General features: G+C 39.7%; 1 protein-coding gene across 2 annotated transcripts in view; it reads left to right on the forward strand.

Annotated features, from left to right (window-relative positions):
• Window positions 1-286: 286 nt before the first annotated feature.
• LOC116383129 (glypican-6-like) overlaps window positions 287-20,128 on the forward strand; it is a 123,203-nt gene continuing 103,361 nt past the window's right edge. For both annotated transcript variants that reach the window (XM_031846709.1, XM_031846710.1), the window contains exon 1: window positions 287-971. In XM_031846709.1, coding sequence (XP_031702569.1) covers window positions 491-971 — 481 coding nt within the window. In that variant the 5' untranslated portion in view covers window positions 287-490. The remainder of the gene's footprint in view (window positions 972-20,128) is intronic.

Genomic DNA, 20,128 nt, shown 5'->3' on the forward strand with positions numbered 1-20,128 from the left:
GAGTTAAAAAAAATAAAAATGTGAAAAGTTGCACATACTTGTTAGAGATTAAACAGAAGTGGATCACGTTATCTATGTCTGTTTGTTCGAGGTCAATTTGATAGGCTATATCATATTACTTCCATATGTTATTATCATCATCAAATCAGCTGGCGTTCTGTGAGTTTGTACTCATAAATAAAAGACAATAAAATAACCAGGGCGATGTGTACATCTACTCCGCTTACACTACCTCCAGGTCCCCGCGCCTCCACCAACACGTGTCTCCACAGTAATGTGTTCTGGTGCGCATTACCAAGGAGGATGCGCTAAGGCAGGGGACAGTACGCGCCCCTGGATGCGAACCAGCTGAAGTCGCAGCCACTCCACTCCATGTTTTGCCCTGCCCTTGTGCGCTCTGCTCGCCGTGCAGCGTGCGTCTCCGTTGCATTTCGCTTTCCTCCCACTGACACGAACACAGGGCTGCTGCTGTGTCTGCGGGAGAAGTTGTATGCACAGAGAGCAGCACCAGGTAGCAACTGTCTTCAGACGGATCTGTCCAAGCCGGGAGCAGTCGGGCTCGCCGGGGTCTTTTTTCTTCTATCGCGGTGGAAGAGACGCAGCTTTTTGCAATGAGGTGGACGTACCAGTATCTAAAGTGAGGAGTGATTTTTTTTTTTTTTTACATTTTTTGTTTGAATGGACATCTGACATCCTGCTCACTGGAGGAATCCCTCAAACAGCTTATTTTCTTTTGACAATCAGTGTGTGTGTGTTTTTTTTATCTGACGGAGCTCGTATTTCCCTGCAAACATTATCAAGGATTTCACTGATGTATGCGATGTGGAGACTGCAAGTCGCCTTATGTACTCTGTCGGTGCTGTCCCTGTCATCTGCTGCTGAAAGCAAAGCGCGGAGCTGTAGCGAGGCAAGGCAGGCTTATAACGCTAAAGGATTCAGCCTCGTCAATGTGCCTCATCAGGAAATATCAGGTAGGCGAAATCGACTAATCAAGCACCGGTCGCCCCCGTTCGCCACGTGCCGTGTCTTGTTTCCCCTTCGAATGGAACATTTATGATGATGATCGCCACACACACACACACACACACACACACACACACACACACACACACACACACACAACCTGAACTATGTGATCTCCCTCAAACCTCTGAGCATTTAAGTCGCCAGGTACCGTGGCCCCCCTTTTTGTTTATCAGAGGCTCCAAATGGAGTCAAAAGTACTGTTTTGGCAACATGCCACGTTTCATGATAGACATTGCCAAAGGATTTGTCTGAATGTAATGTAGATGCAGCCGGTATGTTTGTTGGGCTTATTGCGAGCATGTCACTGCAGTAGAGTGGAACAATATCTGTTCTTCCTATTTAAAGTTCAGTATGATCCTCTCCATGTCCACAGTTGCTTGATGATGAATCACTGCATTTCATTTATTATCTTGCATTAAGTCGACACCAAACACTGTATTTAAAATCTACAGCCAAAATGATCCACCTGTCATGTTGCACATCAAGTGTCCACCTATCCATTGCTGTAGAGTTGAAGTACATTGAAATTGGTAAAAGCACATAAACTTAGTCACCCCAATGAGTTGACTTCAAGACTTGCATGTGAGCCGTCAGTACGGGATTTACTTGCAGTCCCCAGATTAGAGATAATTCACCAATACAGCTTCTTAGATGGAGACAGTGAAAGATTGACATTGCGACAGTGGAACACGAGAAGATACATTTTGAAAGTAGCTGCATACCTGTTGCTGGCATTCAACAGAAGATCATGGAGCTCTTGTTGTGTTGTACTTTGCCAAATAGTGAATGCAGTTTACCAGTAGGGGGCTCTATGCGCTCAGCACGAAATATTCCTTTTTGCTGAGGGTTCCTTTTTTTTCTTCTTTTCGATATTCCTCAAGGCTACAGCTTAGGTTTTAATTCTTGTGCAGCAGAGATATGGGGTTTTATTATCTCTTGTGTGGTGGTAATCACATTTATGGTCAAAGCAGGAAAGTAGATTAGTCAGTAAACATAGTCAGCTTCATGAGAGGGAAGACGGGAAGCAGAGAGGCCTGAAGTTAATCCCTCTTTTGCCTCGTACAGACAAAATAGAGATACCGTATCGGTAATTGGCAGTGTCAGACAGTAATGATCATAGAACCGCCTTATTTCACTTTAACAGGGTTTTGGCTGGCTGTGAATTTGATACTTTTGTTACTGGTTGAACGTTTGTGTGTTAGTCTGTGTGTGTACGAGGGATCCTCGCAGTACGAATACATCTTCTGTATTTAATCTAAGAATTAGAAGTCCATCTGGCAAATTTTCCAGATCGTGCCCTTATTGACTAGTCAGACCTTTTTCAAAATGTACCAAGTAATCAATTGATATAATGCAGCATTGATATAATCTGCATCTAGAGCAGTGGTGAAATATGCAAAAGCAAAAAGGAAAACTTTGTTCCCACATTTATTCTGTAACAAATATTCAGCATCAACTCAGAGGGAGACATTTTAAGCTGTCTCCCTCTGGCTCAAATATAAAGGCAAAACACACTGTGGTTGAAATAATTAATGTCCAGATTTTTTTTGCATGATATCATGCAAGTGTTCAAAACTTACATCAACTAAAACAATGCTGCTGTGTTATTATTTTTATTCAATTATTTGTTTCTGATATGACAAAGCACCGCAAGCTAGACAGACGTAGTGGCTACTAATGTTACCCCCATTTCCTTTTTGTCACGGTTTGTGATCGAACGTGTCAGATAATGTTTCATGAATTATTTGGAAATACCTGGACATACTGTTATTAGATTATGTAGAGTTGTTTTTATTCTTCTATGTCATATAACACTTGTCCTCTACTTGGAACCTCAGCGAGTCAAAGTCAACGACAGAGGTCTGTGGCCACGTTATAGATCACTATGTGTTTGGAGCTGTGATCAAATCCTAATTGCAATTCATCTACAGCCTGTACACCGTGTGTAATTTGATTTTGTTGTCTCCAAATAACCTTTGCATAAATACAACAGGCGTAAGATATAAGCCTCAGGAGATGGGATAGTAGAAAGCACTCAATTATGCCTAATTAGCTATGCTAATACAAACGTGTGGAAAGCTGCATGTGCAGCGTTAGCGCTCATCCCTCCATCATTTGCCATGTCATGCTACTTTGCCTCTAGATGCTAAACACAGGTTTAATACTTCTGGAGAAGTGGCTACCTCAGGTTGTAAGCCGCCATTTGCATAAGCTAATTATTTTGACAGCCACTGACAAGCTGAGCTACATTATTTAAGAGGTGACACACACAGATGTGTTTCCACAGATGTTAGTTTCTGCATATTTAAATACAATAGGCTAATAATTGAACACATTTTTAATTTTAGTTCATAATGAATCTTAAACAACTTGAATTAAATAAATTGGACAATTATTCTAAATATAAAAAGTATAGCTTTTTTAATTACGTGCATTTGTGTGTGGGACTTTGATGGTTTCTTTCTTTGCATTTTGGTCAGAATAAGCCCATTTACACAGCTACTATCTAATTCTAAAGGCCATCCATTATTGACATTTTACAGCAGTGTTTGAATTGTTCCCATGGGCTCCAGTCAGAGTCATAAAACTTATCCAGAACATAAAGATCCTGGTTAAGTATCAGAGCAGAAACCCCAAATTGATGTTTCAAGGATCGCACCAGGACGCCAGCATTTTTGCTCTCTTTTTACCTAAATCTGTAAAGTGGTTAACTGATTAATCACCGCCGATAGGGCGTTTTACAAACTATTGCTATCAGGGGAACTGGGCTCCGATAGTGGCTGATGGCTGTTCAGTCACCATTCTGCATGGAGGCTCCATACACATGAATATCGCTTTTGCTGAAAATATCTGTGTGCATGTGATTAAATCCTGATGATAATGGAAACATTTGTTAAATACCCCATGGACTGGCACTCGTACCTCGAGACCTGGAGAGGGGAGGGAGCGCTGGAGCTCAGAGCGCTCCAGCCATAAATCCATGACGGACTTTAAATCAGGTTTTAGATATTTATTCTTTTAATTGTCCATGAAAAAAACGTCAATGCATAATTCTGTCGATGGGATGGTGGGCTAAAACTTTGCGGTCCCGTGAACAACTGATTTTACAGCAAGCTGACAAGTGGTATTTATATCAACATTGTCATGTCATCAGTTTTCAGTTCATTACTCCCCACAAAAAATTTCTCTCGATTATATAACGCAACACTATCAGTTCTTGATTGGCATTTTCCTGCTCCAAACTATCGATTTGTATCATCTTGGCAGATATTCTGCCAATACATTCCATTCAATGTGTAACTGCCCAGTATGTCGTTTTTTTTTCACTGACAGAGTGACCGAGTAATAACCCCTGAAAACTACAAATGTAGGATAGAAAGCAGAAACATTCAGTGTACAGTCTCCCGCTTCCTGCGACACAGTCAGAATTACGTATGTGGTTTTACCATGAAGAGATGTAATGCACGTTCAGCAGTATAACACATCTGTCATACTCACAGCTGGGCTTGGCAAATTGACATCACACATCGTTATATTCTGGGACTGAAATGACTGTTTGACACCGATGCAGACATACGGTTAGAGGTTCACTTCATTGATTAAAGAGTGCTACTTTCTCTTTTTTGCCTAAGGACTCTTGAGAGCCTCAGATGGCTTACAGTGCAGTGATGGGAGGTAGAGGCCAGTTAGAAAAATCGTACTGGTTTTAAAATAGTTTTTATAACGTTGATGTGTCTCGGAATAGTGCCAGCACGCTGCTGAAAAATGCCTATAACTGCCTGGTGGACAGCTTCATTCAACCAGGTCAAGCTTATGATTCCTCCTCTCTCGTGTCCACGTTGTCAGCGTACATTCGCCTGCCTGGTGTTTTACACAGCAGTCAGCCAACAATACAGCTTGCCTGTGAAGATCACCCTTGTGTGCATGTGTCAGCCGTTAGTTATAGTGTCATGCACACAATGCTGCTTGATTGTCAGCCCTTTGTTCACAAACACAACGGCTCCCAAAATGCCTCAGTCAGACCCTGCCAGGGAGCTCTTGCTCCGAGGCTTTGCTGTTAATATCAACATCTACTTACACAGAGCGGCTCGGAATCTCATGGGTGGACTCGGCTCTTTGCTTCGTCTTTGAAACAAAATCACTTGATGTGCTGCTGTTCCTATTAATGCAGTGCCTGACTCTTATATTTCTTTTCTCAAGAATAACAATTACCTTTGGGGTTCATGGGTAGCAACTTTCAAGAATATTATTTGATCCCTCGTTAACAGAATAGTTATTACCTGCTACACAATCCGGCATCATTTGTCCTCCTGTGGATTCCTGAAGCTGCAACATCTCTCTGCTTATGACTGTGATCTGTGCTTTGTAGGTTGTCAGACGCATGCAGTCCCCCAATTCCCTTAAACGCAACCCAGGTATCAGAAATCTTTGCTGTTTGTGCTGAAATGAAGGACCCTCGTGAACCTTCTGTAACAGTTAATATTGTCAACATTTGAGCTTTCTCGACAGAGATCACTTTAGCTCTTAAAATAAACCATCTTACAATACTGATTAACATCTGAATTTAAGATTCTCAAGAGGCTGACTTAGATACACATTTTCAGAACTTCAAAACAACAAAATCTTGTATTCATATGTATTTTTAAAGCAGGTTTAAGCCCTTGTTGTTCCATATTAGATAAATATTTGAGGGTCTTTAGATTTAATTGGTTGAAATTGCAAATGATTCAAGAAGATGACACAATTTATTCATCATCAAAGCTGTAAGTACAGTTCGTTTATGCCAAGTTCCCTTAAGATTCCATTGCAAGAATCAGGTTTGAAGTTTTTAGCAATAAACTGTACAGAAATTACAAACGATCTGTCTCACCATTTCGCTGAGGATTTTTAAAATGACAGAATTTGTTGCACTGAACTATTTTTAATTACTCTACATGCCGGGCAGGTATGTGAAATAAATCTGGGGGTGATTGTAGATGTGTTCACTGCCAGATGCTTAATCACAAAATAATGGCGTGACATGAGACCTTTAGTGAAAGTGTGGGAATACCACTCTAAAAGCCCTTGCATAGCAAACATCCATATAAATATTCTGTAGGGCATATTTTCCAAAGCCCATTAAGATGCTCTTGGCTCTGCCAAATTGGAAATAAGTCTCTTGCCAGCCTGTATACATCTTCAGAGAAAACAGTTAATGAGATGTGAGGGAGATTAGGCTGTGTGTGTTTGTGTGTGTGTGTGTATTTCTGTGTGTGCGTGTGTGTGCGTAGCAGTTTAGCAGTTGTATGCATTGAACATCCAAATGAGTTTCAATGTATGTCATCCAGCTGTGCACCTTTTGTCGGTTCTGGCGATTGAGAATATTTGACAGTTGTCGTCTCCTGAAGAATGTGTCAGCCGTCCGCAGTCATTCATGTATGAAATGCATATGGCCTGCAAGCTTCCTGGCAGCCTTCCTCAGCACCATTTATGGTGTTTTTTGAGTAGTGTGAAAAGCCTCTGGCTAGTGTAGGAGAATGCTATAGCTTTCCCACCCCCCCCCCCCCCCAGTTTTCAATCAACTGCTGGCCTAAATCAGTAATGGATGGTGGGATTAAGGATCTCAACACTCTCAAGCCTTAAGAGGAACTAGAAAATAACAGCAAAAAGTCTATGGATGGATGTGATTGTATGTTTATAGGGATTAGAAGTGAGAGCACATAAAATAAGTATGAAGAACAAATCTACTCGGTAGAAGAGAGCATATAGGCATGGAGAGCATCCTTGACCAGCCATGTGTTGAACTCATGACTTGAGAGGTAACTCTGTGTGGGATACAAGGAGGGAGTCAGGTAGGATGTAATCCATGTGAATTTGAGGGATTAGTGATCTGACTCACTGTTTGTGTTGCTCAGAAGTATCGCTACGTGCTGCCTTTCATACTTGTTTCTACAAAAAGAGAGGAAGCGTTCAACTTTGCTTCTTTCGTTAATACATTGGTGAAAGAAAAACTGCCTCGGGAGGTAACAGAAGGGAAAGTCACATGTGGTATACCTCCACTGGGAAAAGTGATTCCCCTAGGATTCCTCTGTCAGTGGGTGAGTGTGGTGCAGGAATGATTACATCGTGGCCTTCCTATTAATGTCTGAGTAGGAGAGACCCTTAGGATTGACCTGGAGCCATATAAAGCATACTGTTTACTACACAGACAGCGCTAATCACTCTCTAAGAGGGTGTTTGTGGTTTTCCTACCATCATTTATTATAGCGTGTGTGTGTTGGAGAACCAAGGAGTTCTGTTGTGTTTCTTGCTGTGGTCTTTCTTTTTACCCACAGAGACGTTTTGCCTCTGGAGGGTAGTCTGAATATAGAAGTCCCAAGCTTGACACCAATGATAAGGCTCAGAGAGATGAGCGCCACACAATGCTTTTGGGAAAACCCACACGGGTATGTCATATCAAGGTGTCAAGGATGCAAATACATTTCACACTGGGGACTTTTTGTTTTTGTTTTTCAGACACAGACAAGTACACATGGCTGATGAAATTTGCTAAATAAGCTGCCCCCCAGGGACTTGGAAGTAAACAAGCATTAAGGACAGATAAACATAACGTGCCAAAATTGTCATGGAAACATCAGACGCTGTCAACAGATTCAGACAACAGTGGTGGAATTGGCGTTAAAACTTGACAATGACACTGTTGTTGTTGAGAAAAAACATAGACAGTTTCTAGACCTGAAAGGCCTTCGTTGTGGGAGGCTTTTGATGTAGCAAAATCAAAAAGAGCAGTTGCTCCAACATGCAGATATTGTTTTAGTACAAAGAATGCCACAGCAGCGCTTCAATGGCTAACTTTAAGACCTGTGAACATCATTCAGGACTCTAAATATAGTTATACTTTTGTCACTGAGTTGTTGAAGCAAAACATTGAATATTGGATACCTTCATGTAAGGTCGTGTGGGGGTGTAGTAAAGAATAAGGCTGGTAATATTCTGTCAATACTTATACTGAATTCCCCAGCATGCATGTGGCTTTAAGCTACAAGCCCATTCAATCCTACTGAAAACATCAATCCTCAAAAACAGCTCATAAATATATACTTTCATTTTGAAAATATTTAGTTATTTCCCTAAAAAAGCTGGACACTGTCTACTCACACTCTACTCAAATAGAAGTAGATATTGTATTTATTGGGGACGATTTTTAGTGGCGGATTTGTTGCCCGGTGGAGTCTTTACATTTTTAGGACAATTAAACTATTCAATGCCTGTGTTAAATGTCATAGAGTGCAAAAATGTGGCTCATTTTGAAGGTTTGTGGACAAAAATGGAGCTCTATGCACTGATGAATAAGTTATGCCAGACGTGGGCTTCACAGTCTATACCTGTAAGTGGCATCAATTCATTGTTAGTTGGGAAAGTTTTGTTGAAAAAGATTCACTGGTATGTCACCAGACATATCCTTTAACACTAAATAAACTTTCTTGAATAAGTAGATATACCCTCAATTGATTGCGGTCCCGGTCTGCAGTTTCACTGCAGCAACAGTTCTTTTTCTTTCTTCCAGAAAAAATCAATTCATTTTGTTCCCTAGAGCAAAGAAAATTCTTTGACATTGCCTTGTACTCCATGACCCGAAGTATAAGGCAGTGGCACATTCTCTCCAATCTGGGCAGCACCCTACCTAGATACCGAAATCAGTTTACGGCTGGGTGGAGAGTTCTGTTTCCTTCTTCTAGATATCTGGTTACTACGTGCCGTCTCTGGTGGTCACCCAGGATTAATAGAACCCTAGTTACACATTGAGTTGAATGTATTTGCTGAAGCTGGTGTTGATTATTTATTATGTGTATATTGGAAATACAAATTGGACAGTTATGTACACAGTATGGCCTAACCAGGCTATAATATAACTGGAATACAGTGTGCGTGTAACATACTCGCTGAGATTAAGACATGCTTGGCTCTGATGCTGTGTGGGTGCTGCTTTTGTGCTATCCTTTGCCCTGCAATAGTGGAGGCTCAGTGAGGGTTTAGTTCAGGAGATTCAGTGATAAAGTAAACAAGGACTTTGCACTCTCAGTGATCTGCATCCGTGAAGCCGTGTGTTACTCCCGCTTCTCTCATTTCTAATAAATGAGCATATGCTTTATGAATCATATGCACTTGATCAACATTTGCAAATGGGACAACAGGGAAAACATTTCAACTTAATATTCTGTGGCAGCACGGTACAGTGTTTACCTAAATGGTGCAATCAGTAAACTGGAATTCGAGTTCAATGAATTCATGACAGCAGCGTTGCAGTGGGCGTAACAAGAGAGTTCCAACTGCATGACTGCATCTCTCAAGTGAATAGATGATACTGCCTCCGCGAGTAACAAGACAATAGCAACCACAGTGCCGAGCTTGCAACACTCCTAAAAGTCTTCGGATTTGTTATAAATTGTGTTTTCAAAGAGAGGTAGTTGTTAGCCAGGACAAGACATGCAAGGAAAGCATGTTGTCTTAGTTATAAATTGGTAAATTCATACCGATTACAAGAGTTCATGACCCAGTTAAGTGTGATCTCGTTTGCGGCTTTGAGGTGGAGAGACTAATTGGGGATCGTTATTATTTTTATCTTAATGTAAAAATATAGAGGGCTGATCTTAACCCCGGGACACATTTCTGGGCTCTAATTATAATGTTAAATAATAGACTTTGCAGTGAAATGCCCTGGGGGGTATAATGACAACCGCATGTGCCCTTTGTTCCTTTAACCTGTGTTGCCTCATTACCTTATTACTCCAGTTCATGCACACTGTTGCTTTTATACTCAGTGATCTGTGGGAGAAAAAATTATACTGATGTTACTGTTTTTTATGATGATTGATCCCTGCAAAAGAATTCAAAAATGTGCATTAAATAATTAACAGCACTTTGAGGGAGAAGAAGGTGAAAGAGGTTTTGCAATTGAGATAATAAAAATAGTTATTTTTCTTTTGCACCATTTTTACAACAGTGCCTTTTATTAATAGCTTGCATAACTGGATGCATTTTGCATGTATAATAGAACCACATATTGTATTTTTTTTTTTTTTTATCAAATTGGCTTGTAATGAAGTTTTTTGAAGTAGGACTACCAAAGTTCTTCAGAACGGCAGTAGAATTCATCTGGAACTAAAGAAGAACAGCAGGGGTGAACCAACGGTTCATTGAAATCACCCATCCTTGCAGCTGATGAGAGCGTAAAGCAGTCTTGCAGTGAAAGATATCTAGGCTCACACCACTGACTTGAATGGGGCCAGATAGTGCTGCTCCAGGGGGCCTCGCTGTCGTGACAAATGTGACAAGCTCATGTAACCTCACTGGCAACAGAGGACCAGTTTCAAGAACTGAGAATATTGATGAGGCTTGAGAATATCTCCAGCCTCCATAGTTCCAATTTCATTAAACGAAAGCCTGTGGGGAAGGAGGTCCAAGCATTTTGGAAAGGGTTTATTGAAGTGGATGGGTTAATGAGCCTGTGTCCAGTGTTTACATATTTTTGGGCCCTCGAATCTTTTCATGTGTCAAATGAAACATCTGCCATTGTGATGCTTCTTGGCGAGTCCTCGTTCTTTTGCTCCTGGAGGGTGGTAGAATCTGAAAAGAAGCCAGCTTCGTCTCCTGCTCCCAGAACCCCGCTGATTCTTGTCCCCTGTGTAAGCTGCCGGTAAATGAGTGGGCTGGTCATCTCGTACCCTGGGGCTCTATACCTCGGGCTCTTCAGACCACCAGCTGTTGTGTTTAGGACTGAGTCACGCACCAGTTAGCATGATGAATCACAATGACCTCACCATATGTCTCCTCTTCTTCAGTCTATAGCCTCAAATATTCAGTGTGATGAACTGAAATACACTCGTACAATAGTATCAAACATCTTGAAGACAAGAGAGTGCTATATTTTTGAACTTTTGTTAGGGACATTAATGATGATGATTAATTAATAATTAGATTGATCAAGAACACATGTGCACAGTTGGCGTGACAGAAATTGTGAATCCCGGGGCATTGGGTCTACTTAGTAGTAAACAAAACTCCACCAACACATCAGTGTGTTGGTTCAGAAATGCTTTGATTTCAGTAGCTTAAAAGCAAGCCAAACCCTGTAATTGAGTAAATGCATTATACTGGATAATGTGAGTCAATTTATATGGCGGGCAGCGGAGCAGGTAATCTGGCAATGTTTAAAAGCTAGACTGTGACTAAAATGAGAATAGCTGGTCCACCTTAAAAGGTCAGCCCACCTTAAGTTAGCCTGAGTTGGACCGATTGCTTCCTTTCCCTTTCACTTTCACCTGCAGGTTGCAAGCAGGACACGGGGGCTTGTCTTGGGTGTTCAGGTGTTGTAGCATTTAATCACGGACTCGAGGCTAAACTGTACACACGCAGCACTGCTACGTTCACAGCTATAACGTTACTGCTGACTTTATTACGTTACTCACAATCTTAAGTCTGTCGATAGATATCACATTCCTGTATCTTGGTATTTGTAGGCTCCAGTCCTTTCACTGATACAATAACGAGTAAGGCACCAAGAGCCTTTGTTTAGTATCATGTCTTATGTATGTCCTCCAGAAAAAGCATTAGCGTTATGAATCATATTTAATTGGTTTTGACTATTTATTTAGGACAGTTGATGCGAGATCAGAGTTGGCAATTTCAACTGATGCCATAGTTTCATTAATATAGGATTCAGAGATCTTTTTGTGTTTGTTAAATGTATGTTCTACCTCATTGACCTCATGCTTAAATGAAACCTAATGCTTAAAGGAAACTTAAATTGCAGAAAAGTATGTTTAGTTAGTAAAATACTTCAGGAAGAAGTATCATAATTGTCAGGACAAAAAAAACACGAATTGATCTCCTTTATCAAATATATGCTTTAGTCAAGCTGGTTGTGTATTCTCAAAATATACATTTTCTTCCCTGAATTTGACATGTCTGATATGACTTATGGTGCACATGTTACCTTATCATTATGAACTTGTTTGACATAAGAGTACAAGAGAGCAAAAATAAGCTTTTAGCAGCCACAGATTGCTATAATTCAGAAACACCTTATGAGGCACTGTGTAATGCCTCCTCCCATGGGTGTGATTTAAAAATTCATATGCTATTATGTTCTTATTTTCACTTACAGGGCTCATCCTGAACACTGGTGTAAATTCTGTTTGGAAAATTTGTCACAGGCACTGTCCATGACGAAGGTCTGCTTTGATATAATTCATGCATGACTGGCGCTCCACTACGATGCCTTACCTTTGACATTTAACACAAGAGCCAACCTGGAAGCACGCACATCGGTTTCAGATAATAGCTGCATAAGAAATGTAGGGGAAATTAGTCAGAATGCAGGAGTCGGATTGGACATTTGTAAAAAGCTCAACGTGAATGCTCCAACCTGTAAAGCAGACGAAGTGAGAGCAGCAGATCAGATTTCAAAGAGTATTTGAAGTGGCCTGACTACAATTAATGGATACTTGGAACTTGATATTCACTGCTTGGGATGTGATTTAGTCTTGAACTATTGTGCATTGAGGATGCATTTTGTATTCAGGGTATATTTGATCTGTGTTTAAAAAGCCGTGTTCACAATCAGAAAATGTTATTTTGGTTAACAACATTGTTGGTGTCAACTTTGGGTTTGACTCAAAACTTGAAGGTAACTTCTGCATTCATGTCATATTGGAGTTAACATGATTATCACTTTCTGAATGTAAACAGCATTCATGTCAACATCCACGTCGTAATTATAACCTTTTCTGAAATCTCTGATTTAACGGAAATGCCCGATAACCAAACAAACATTGATGCCTCACAATAGCCAAAGTTTGTTGTTCTAGGCAATTAACCCCAAATTAAATAGATATAGTGTTATGTTGTCATTGCAGAGCATTTGTAACCGTCACATTTTTGCATGATCGATGACATGAATGCTTGATATTTTCCATCTCTGCTGTCCCACATGACATGAGCACAGCAGAAGACTTTGCTTACTTATGACTCACATACGTACAGTAAATCTGCTGAATTCCCTGCAATGTTGATGTCCATGCCAGTAAACTACAGTCATTTATTATTTGAGAAAAATGCTATTCCCTACTCATTGTGAATGTCAATAGCATGGTATTCCTGTGATTTACATTAAGCTTGTCTTTTGACCCATCTTTGAAATATGGTTTGAGGTTCATGGCCATTCGCCTACAATTTGAGATATTGCTTTTTCATATTTCCAACTCACTAATAGCTTCTCATTTAGCCCAACTGGTCTTTCAGTTCAGAACCTGGCTGTCGCAGTTCTGTTATTGTGCAAAATGAAACACCTCCAGCACTTATCATCTTTGGGGAAATTCTGCAAAAAACATGTTTGGAGGAAAATAGAGACAAAAAAATGAAAAGACAACTATTTTTTTGCCCTCTGGGATTTCAATCCAAACAAAGCAACACAATTGTGTACTCTCTGTAACAATATTTATGCACATGGTAAAACACTTTTACCTAACAGGTTAACCTTAACAGGTTTATTTACACCTAGTTTGCTGCTGTCCAGCACACAGGCTGCTCATCACAGTAAAAGGAGGGCTGACATCAGATTGGCAAGTGCGCCATACAATTCTAATCATGAGCTTGATTTTATTCAAGCTTTACCTCGATGCTCCACGCCACACCGAACCATATATTTATCTATCCATTACTGTCACGCAAGGTTTCAACTCTGGAAGTTATTTCAAAGTCAGAAAACCTTTTAGCTGCCTCCAAGTGTGGTAACATATGGCTGGGGCGATTGTGGGAATTATCTGTGTCATCTTGTTTGGACATATTCAATTTGGGTCCCAAGCCCCAGTGGAAATAGTTGAAAGTGGGTGATTTGGTTGATGAAGAGGAGATCCAGATGGCAGAACAGCGGTGAGATCAATCAAGCGTGATGCATTTTTCTCACTTCAACATGCAGACAGATGTGATTTAACAGCAATTGAGTTTACCTCAAATTTTGGGATTTTTGTTGACAAGTAATAACACCTAAGTCAGCATGTGCAATATTGCTTGTAAAAAAGGTTTGTGTTCATGTGTGTTATTTCGTCATAACAATTGATTATTATTAATCATTCCTAGATTTAACAGGCGAAGGTCCCCTGTTTAGGATTTTTAACTGAATATTGCACACAAGGAATGATTGTGGCTTCATTCAGAATACAACAAATCTTCTATAGAATTAGTCCTACATATGTTAAGATTGAAGGGATTAATAACGGGGCTGCACCTAACGATTATTTTCAGTTTCCCCTCTAGTAGTTGTTTTTTTCATATATTGGCAGAACGTAGATGAGACAAGCCTGTTATAATAGAGCCCACGGTGAAGTTATCAAAGTGCTTGTTTCATCTGACGAAAAGTCCAAAACCCAACGATAATCAGTTTACAATCATACATGAAAAAGAAAAGCAACACAATCTTCGCATTTGTGAAGCTGGAACTAGCAAATATTAACTCTTTAAAAAAAGAAAGAACAACAACATAGGGTCTAGTCTTTCAAATTGCCATACTTTGAACTTTGATTTCTTCCAGTCATTTCTAAATGAGCACAGTTACAGATATGCGGTCATTTTATAATGTTTTTTCTTTTTTTATAAATCAGTCTAATGGTCAGTATTTCTTTCATTTCTGAACTGCATTTTTTAATAGAATGGAAGAATGGATTGCAAGTGGTGATATCATAGAAAGTAAAAACAAGTACCCAGAGAATCATCTAACAGTTGGTAGCCTACTTTTGCTTTGCATATTAAATCTGACTTGTACTTCCAGAATGTATTTGAATGCAATAATCCTCCATTATACAGATTTTAAAAGTTGACCTTTAAACAGAACATATTATATGGTGTAAGTATGAAAAGCATCACCTGAGCCTCGAGAAAAGCAGATCTTCTTTTGCTCAGCATCACAATATATTGATCATAAAATGTTTTGGTCCCTCCGGACCTTCGTCAAGAGTGTTTTTTCCTTTTTATATAACATTATAGAGTACTCATACAGTCCTCCATCATTCAACAACCTTTAATTGTGTGATTTTGCTCCCCTTTGCCCTCTAATCTAGGTCATGTCAGCTGATAAAAGGTCCTTTTAATGGGCCGCAGCTCAAATAAAGAAAGGACAGCCATTGGTTCAAATGTGTGTGGGGCCTAAGCTGTATCAATAGATCTCAAAGATAGTGGTGTCAACCTTTCACAGGGAGCTGAGGCTCAGCCAGCCCTTTAGTCTTTACTGTCGAGTGTGCTAAACTTGGCTGAAGCATTTAGTCCAAAGAAAGTAAACTTTCAGGGACTGTCATTGAGAGAAATTCTAGACTTTGCTCCTCCTCTCCTGGTCAGATAAATCCAGTTGTCCTTTAACCGAGCTTTATTACCATAGATCTTGTGTTAATGTTAATTGATTGTACTCACATTTTTGCCACTTTTCAATGACCTAAATAGCCTTTAGTTTACAGATAGTACTATTGCTTCAACACACAACACAATCTGTTGAACCTCAAAAAGCAGTGACTGCTAATGGGTAAAATAAATAACCAGACAGGAATGTTTGATTTTGGTGTCTGGTAATCCAGTGAATTGAATACCTGACAAATCAGGTTGTTTAAAAAGTGGAGACGGATTACACCTGACCAAACCCAAATATCACCGGTGCTTACGGGTGTCTCCTGATTGCCTGCAGCCACCAACATCTCGTTTGTCTGCTCATTCTGCAGACAAATGTCCAAAGATTAGATCAGTCATTAGTGTAACGTACAAAAGCACCCTGTTATTCAGGGTATTTCAACTGATGGATAACAAACACTGTGAAGCTGAAGATGCAAAAGCAGTAGACCAGCGTCAAACAAAGTAAAAAGTGTGCATTTAATTATAAAATGTTGTACAATACAATTCATCAGACACAGATTTTAAAAGACATAAAAACTCCATTTTGATTGTGTTGAAAGAAGGCACTTGATTGTCTTTCTGTGTTTGACTGTTGTGGGAAATATGTTGTGTGTTTGCAATGGATAGCCGTGTACATGTATGTAAATCTATATAGTAAAGGAAGTGATAGATTTTAAACATAATCAGTGCGAAATACTGGGAAACTGAATTACAGAAAAACTGAATTATGGATATCATAGGAGACCTGGCTCAAGTAAACTCAATTGAATGAATTGAAATGTCAAGTATGGGCTTCTGCAGGCCTCTGCCCTCATTTGAAGGCAATGAGTCTCTGTGACAGCCGGACTATTTAAAGCAGAGAGGGGGCAATATTCCACAGGCAGTTCAGTATGAGACCGGAGCTGGAATCTGCTGGTGGATCAATGATAATAAATGTGATTCATTCAAGATGGTGCTTCCTTGTTATTGAGCTTGGCTCTGTATTGTGAAAACCCCACTAACAGGCAGCAGTCTAAGATATCCTGGAAGCAGATAAAAACAAATCCAGATTCCAATCAAATCGTGGGTTACTGGCATCGTACACGCTGTGTTGCTCTTTTTCATACACTTTATAATAACAGGTATTTTAAGGAAGCACACTTGGAATAAAACTCACCAGCTTAGAGTACAATAGATGCTGTCACACTCTGCAGAAATTAATTTCATTTACTGCATCACCACACCTTTTTATGAATTTTCAGCATGGGTGAATAAAACATTTTCCTCTCTTGACTTCATGATCTGTTGGCTTGTTTGGCATGGAGCTCTGGCGAGGATGTCCTTACTTTAAAAATGCTGGCAAGAGTGGTCAAGGGATATACCAGATGGCATGGCCCATATGCAGTTTGCCCTTTGGCCAGGTAGACTAATGAATCCTTTTGGGAGTGAATCACACTGCCTGGCATCAGACCCTCCATGGGTATTGAACCTCCTCTACTCCCACAGCTGCCCTGAAATATTCTGTAGCTTTTACTTTTCCCTGGAACATATGTTTGTTGTTATGGGGGATGAAATAGAAAAATGAAAAATTCTTTAGCATTTTAAATCTCCCAAGTAGAAGATTATGGAGTAGTTGTACTACTGTACGTGTCGTTCAGTGATGGACCCTCTACAATCAGCTCTTTACTTCAGCCATGGTGCTGTTTTTGGACTGGATTGTTTTGTAAAGCTTTCTGTTTCCATATATCTTAAGGTGTATATCTGATTTATGCGTTTTGCTCTCATGTGCTGTCACCAGGCCTGGGATTTCATCATTTTAGGGGCATAGCCACCTGGCCTTTGGTGTTTGGTGTGAAGTTTTTGAGGGCACAAAGGCCAAATGCAAGGGCAGCAAGGCCATCAAATAAAACAATGATTTAAAGTCCACAAATATAATGAATATAGGTTAAGAGTGACTTTATTTTGAATGCAAAGTATAACTATCAGTGAAATGAATAAATAAATAAATAATTTTGTGAAATAAAAAAAGCTGGTTGTAGTTGTTATTTCCTACTTTGTTGTGCTGTTAACAGAATAGGTTAATACCGTTAAAAGTCCAGATATGAACAAAGTGGGTCAAAGATTTGTGGCGGTATTTTAGTTGTTGAAATATATTTATCCTCTTAATTATTTCATATCTATATTTCACATAAGTGCCGGTTAGTAGAAGGACAACGCTCAGATTTATTCTCCTACTAAGGAGGGGGAGAAGGAGAAGGAGCACAGTTTTGGGTGGGTAACTTTAGCGGAGCGGAGAACAGCTTCTGGTATTCTTCAGCATTATTGAAAGTGGCCGCCATCAGCTCCAGCGGTTGCATCAAAGCCGGAAATTGTGGGACAAAGCCCCTGCAATCCTACGTCTGAAAGGTGTGGGAGTTTCAGAAGCTGTTTGACAGTCTGACATGTGGTTGTGACACAGTGTCATGGCCCCTTTACACTGACAGTGGAAGCAGAGATGTTTGCTAACATACTACTTCTGTCCGACCTCTGCGGTCTAGATGTAAAAGTGCAGTGTGGAATTAAACGCAACAGGAACTACTTGCTGTCTTATGATTTAAATAATCAAACTCCATGATTTCTTTGCATTGCAATCTGAAGAAATGCATAGTTTGAAAACACTTTGTACTGTTGAATTTTAGCCAGGAAACTCTCCAGCTAGTGAGGGATATGCAGTCTATATATGCGCCCCTGGTCGGTCCATTGTTGGCATGCTACTCAGAAGGCAATCAAAACATGATGATTTAATGGAGATTCATGAAAATATAAGTGGTTTCATGGAGCAGAAGCTTGTGGCTATTTTCAAAGCCTCAGTTTGTTGTTGGAGCAGTTTGTTGTTGGAGCAGTTCATAACAGCGCAGCAAAAAGACCCAAGACGTAGCCCAATGGGCTCCAGCGCCATTTCATTCATGACCCTGTGGCGGTTGTTATTTAGCTGTACGGAACCATGTATGTTGATATTTGGTAAATGAAACATTCATTTCTTGTGTTGTTTCTTTTTAAATAAATGAGTATGAAATGACCCAATAGGACATTTCACACCTTCCAGAGAAAAGCTTCAGCTGAGCTGTGACAAAGAAAATGAGTGCATATTATGCCGTATGATTATGAGTGAGATGGGTTACATCCTTTATTTTTTATTATTGCATTAAATCTTCACATAACTCGATCGACCATGTTGAAGTGGAAGCCTTAGGACCTCCTAACTTCAGCTTTGAAGCCTTATCCTCATCGTTCCCTTTGAAGCCTTATCATGAGTCTGCTGAGACCAATCGGAGTTCAGCGCTCTCTGACTATTGAGGTCTCACACCTTGCAGCGCGACAACACAATATACAGACCCACCTGCTGACAGCCATTTAGCAGGGTCAGAGTTGTATGTCCATGTGTAACACTGTACACTATCTACTTTACTATACAATGTAAACGTGTATTTACTTTGAATTGAACCATTTGAGTCCTTATACAAACATTTCCCTCCTTCTCCTCTTTGTTCTTGTTATTTGTTGCCTCTGCTTTCTATCTCTCGATAGTGGAAGTAGACAAACGTTTTAGCGAGCTCACCCAAGTTTTTTAAACATGCCAGTATACTGTTCAGTCCTCCCAACCCCCTGCTACTTTGCAGTATAATCATGCATGAGATTTTTCTCCAGCTGAAGCAAAAGCATTTTAGAGAAGTCTGCTTCAAGTGCTTTTTTTTTTTTATTCTATTTTATGACCCATTATCTATTATCTTGTGTTACTGTATGAAAAGAAAAAAAACATGCCCTCCCTTTACATCCATTTGTAATAGTTGTAACTTATATAAGAATCTTTAATGCTGAACTAATTTATCTAGTCCCAATAGCGATTAGTTTTAATATCATCGAAATTGGCCAAAGATTTCAGAAAGATATCATATTCATTACTTTAATCTCGAAAATCCAGTATATGCTAATTTAAATCTGAGACTATTTAAATTTCTTTGCACTCCTACTTTTCTTTTATTATTTCTGCCAAAAGATTATGTATCCTGTCCTGCGTATGTGTGCATGTGTCTGTCGGTTTGTCTGTCCAAGGCTAATCTGCAGCCTAACATGTTTTGTACTCACTTGTAACTGTATGCTCATGGACCTTAAAGTGATTCACACTTTTTGGAAAAAACGAGATTTTGTTGACTGTTTAATACCATCATATACTACTGACTCCTAACTATTCTTAACCTGGCAGGTAAAGACAGCTTGGTTGCAAAGTCAGCTGCAGTTTTGCTGCATCGAGCCGGTGCCGACAGCTGCATAGTTTACAATGAGAGTGTATCTGTTGCATAAGACACGTCAGTGAAAAACACCTCTGCAGTCTAGACGGGAGGCAATTGTGGTTTTAATTCATTCTATCAAACTGCACTTTTCTAGTTCTCAGAATCAGAATCAGAATCAGAATCAGAACCATTTATTGCCAAGGTATGTTGCACATACAAGGAATTTGACATGACGGGTGATGCATAACATTAAACAATCAACAACAATCAACACAGTGCAAAAAGTAGAAATATATTAAAATTTACATTAAAATATAAAATAAAGTAAAATATAAAATAAAGTAAAATATAAAATAAAGTGCACAAACGAACAGATAACAGGACTATAAACAAGTGAGATGTACAGTAAGTGTTGAGTGTATTTAAGTAAGAAACCT

The sequence above is a fragment of the Anarrhichthys ocellatus genome, unplaced genomic scaffold (genome assembly GCF_004355925.1).
Source record: "Anarrhichthys ocellatus isolate YVR2014 unplaced genomic scaffold, GSC_Weel_1.0 scaffold6, whole genome shotgun sequence".
NCBI lineage: Eukaryota > Metazoa > Chordata > Actinopteri > Perciformes > Anarhichadidae > Anarrhichthys > Anarrhichthys ocellatus.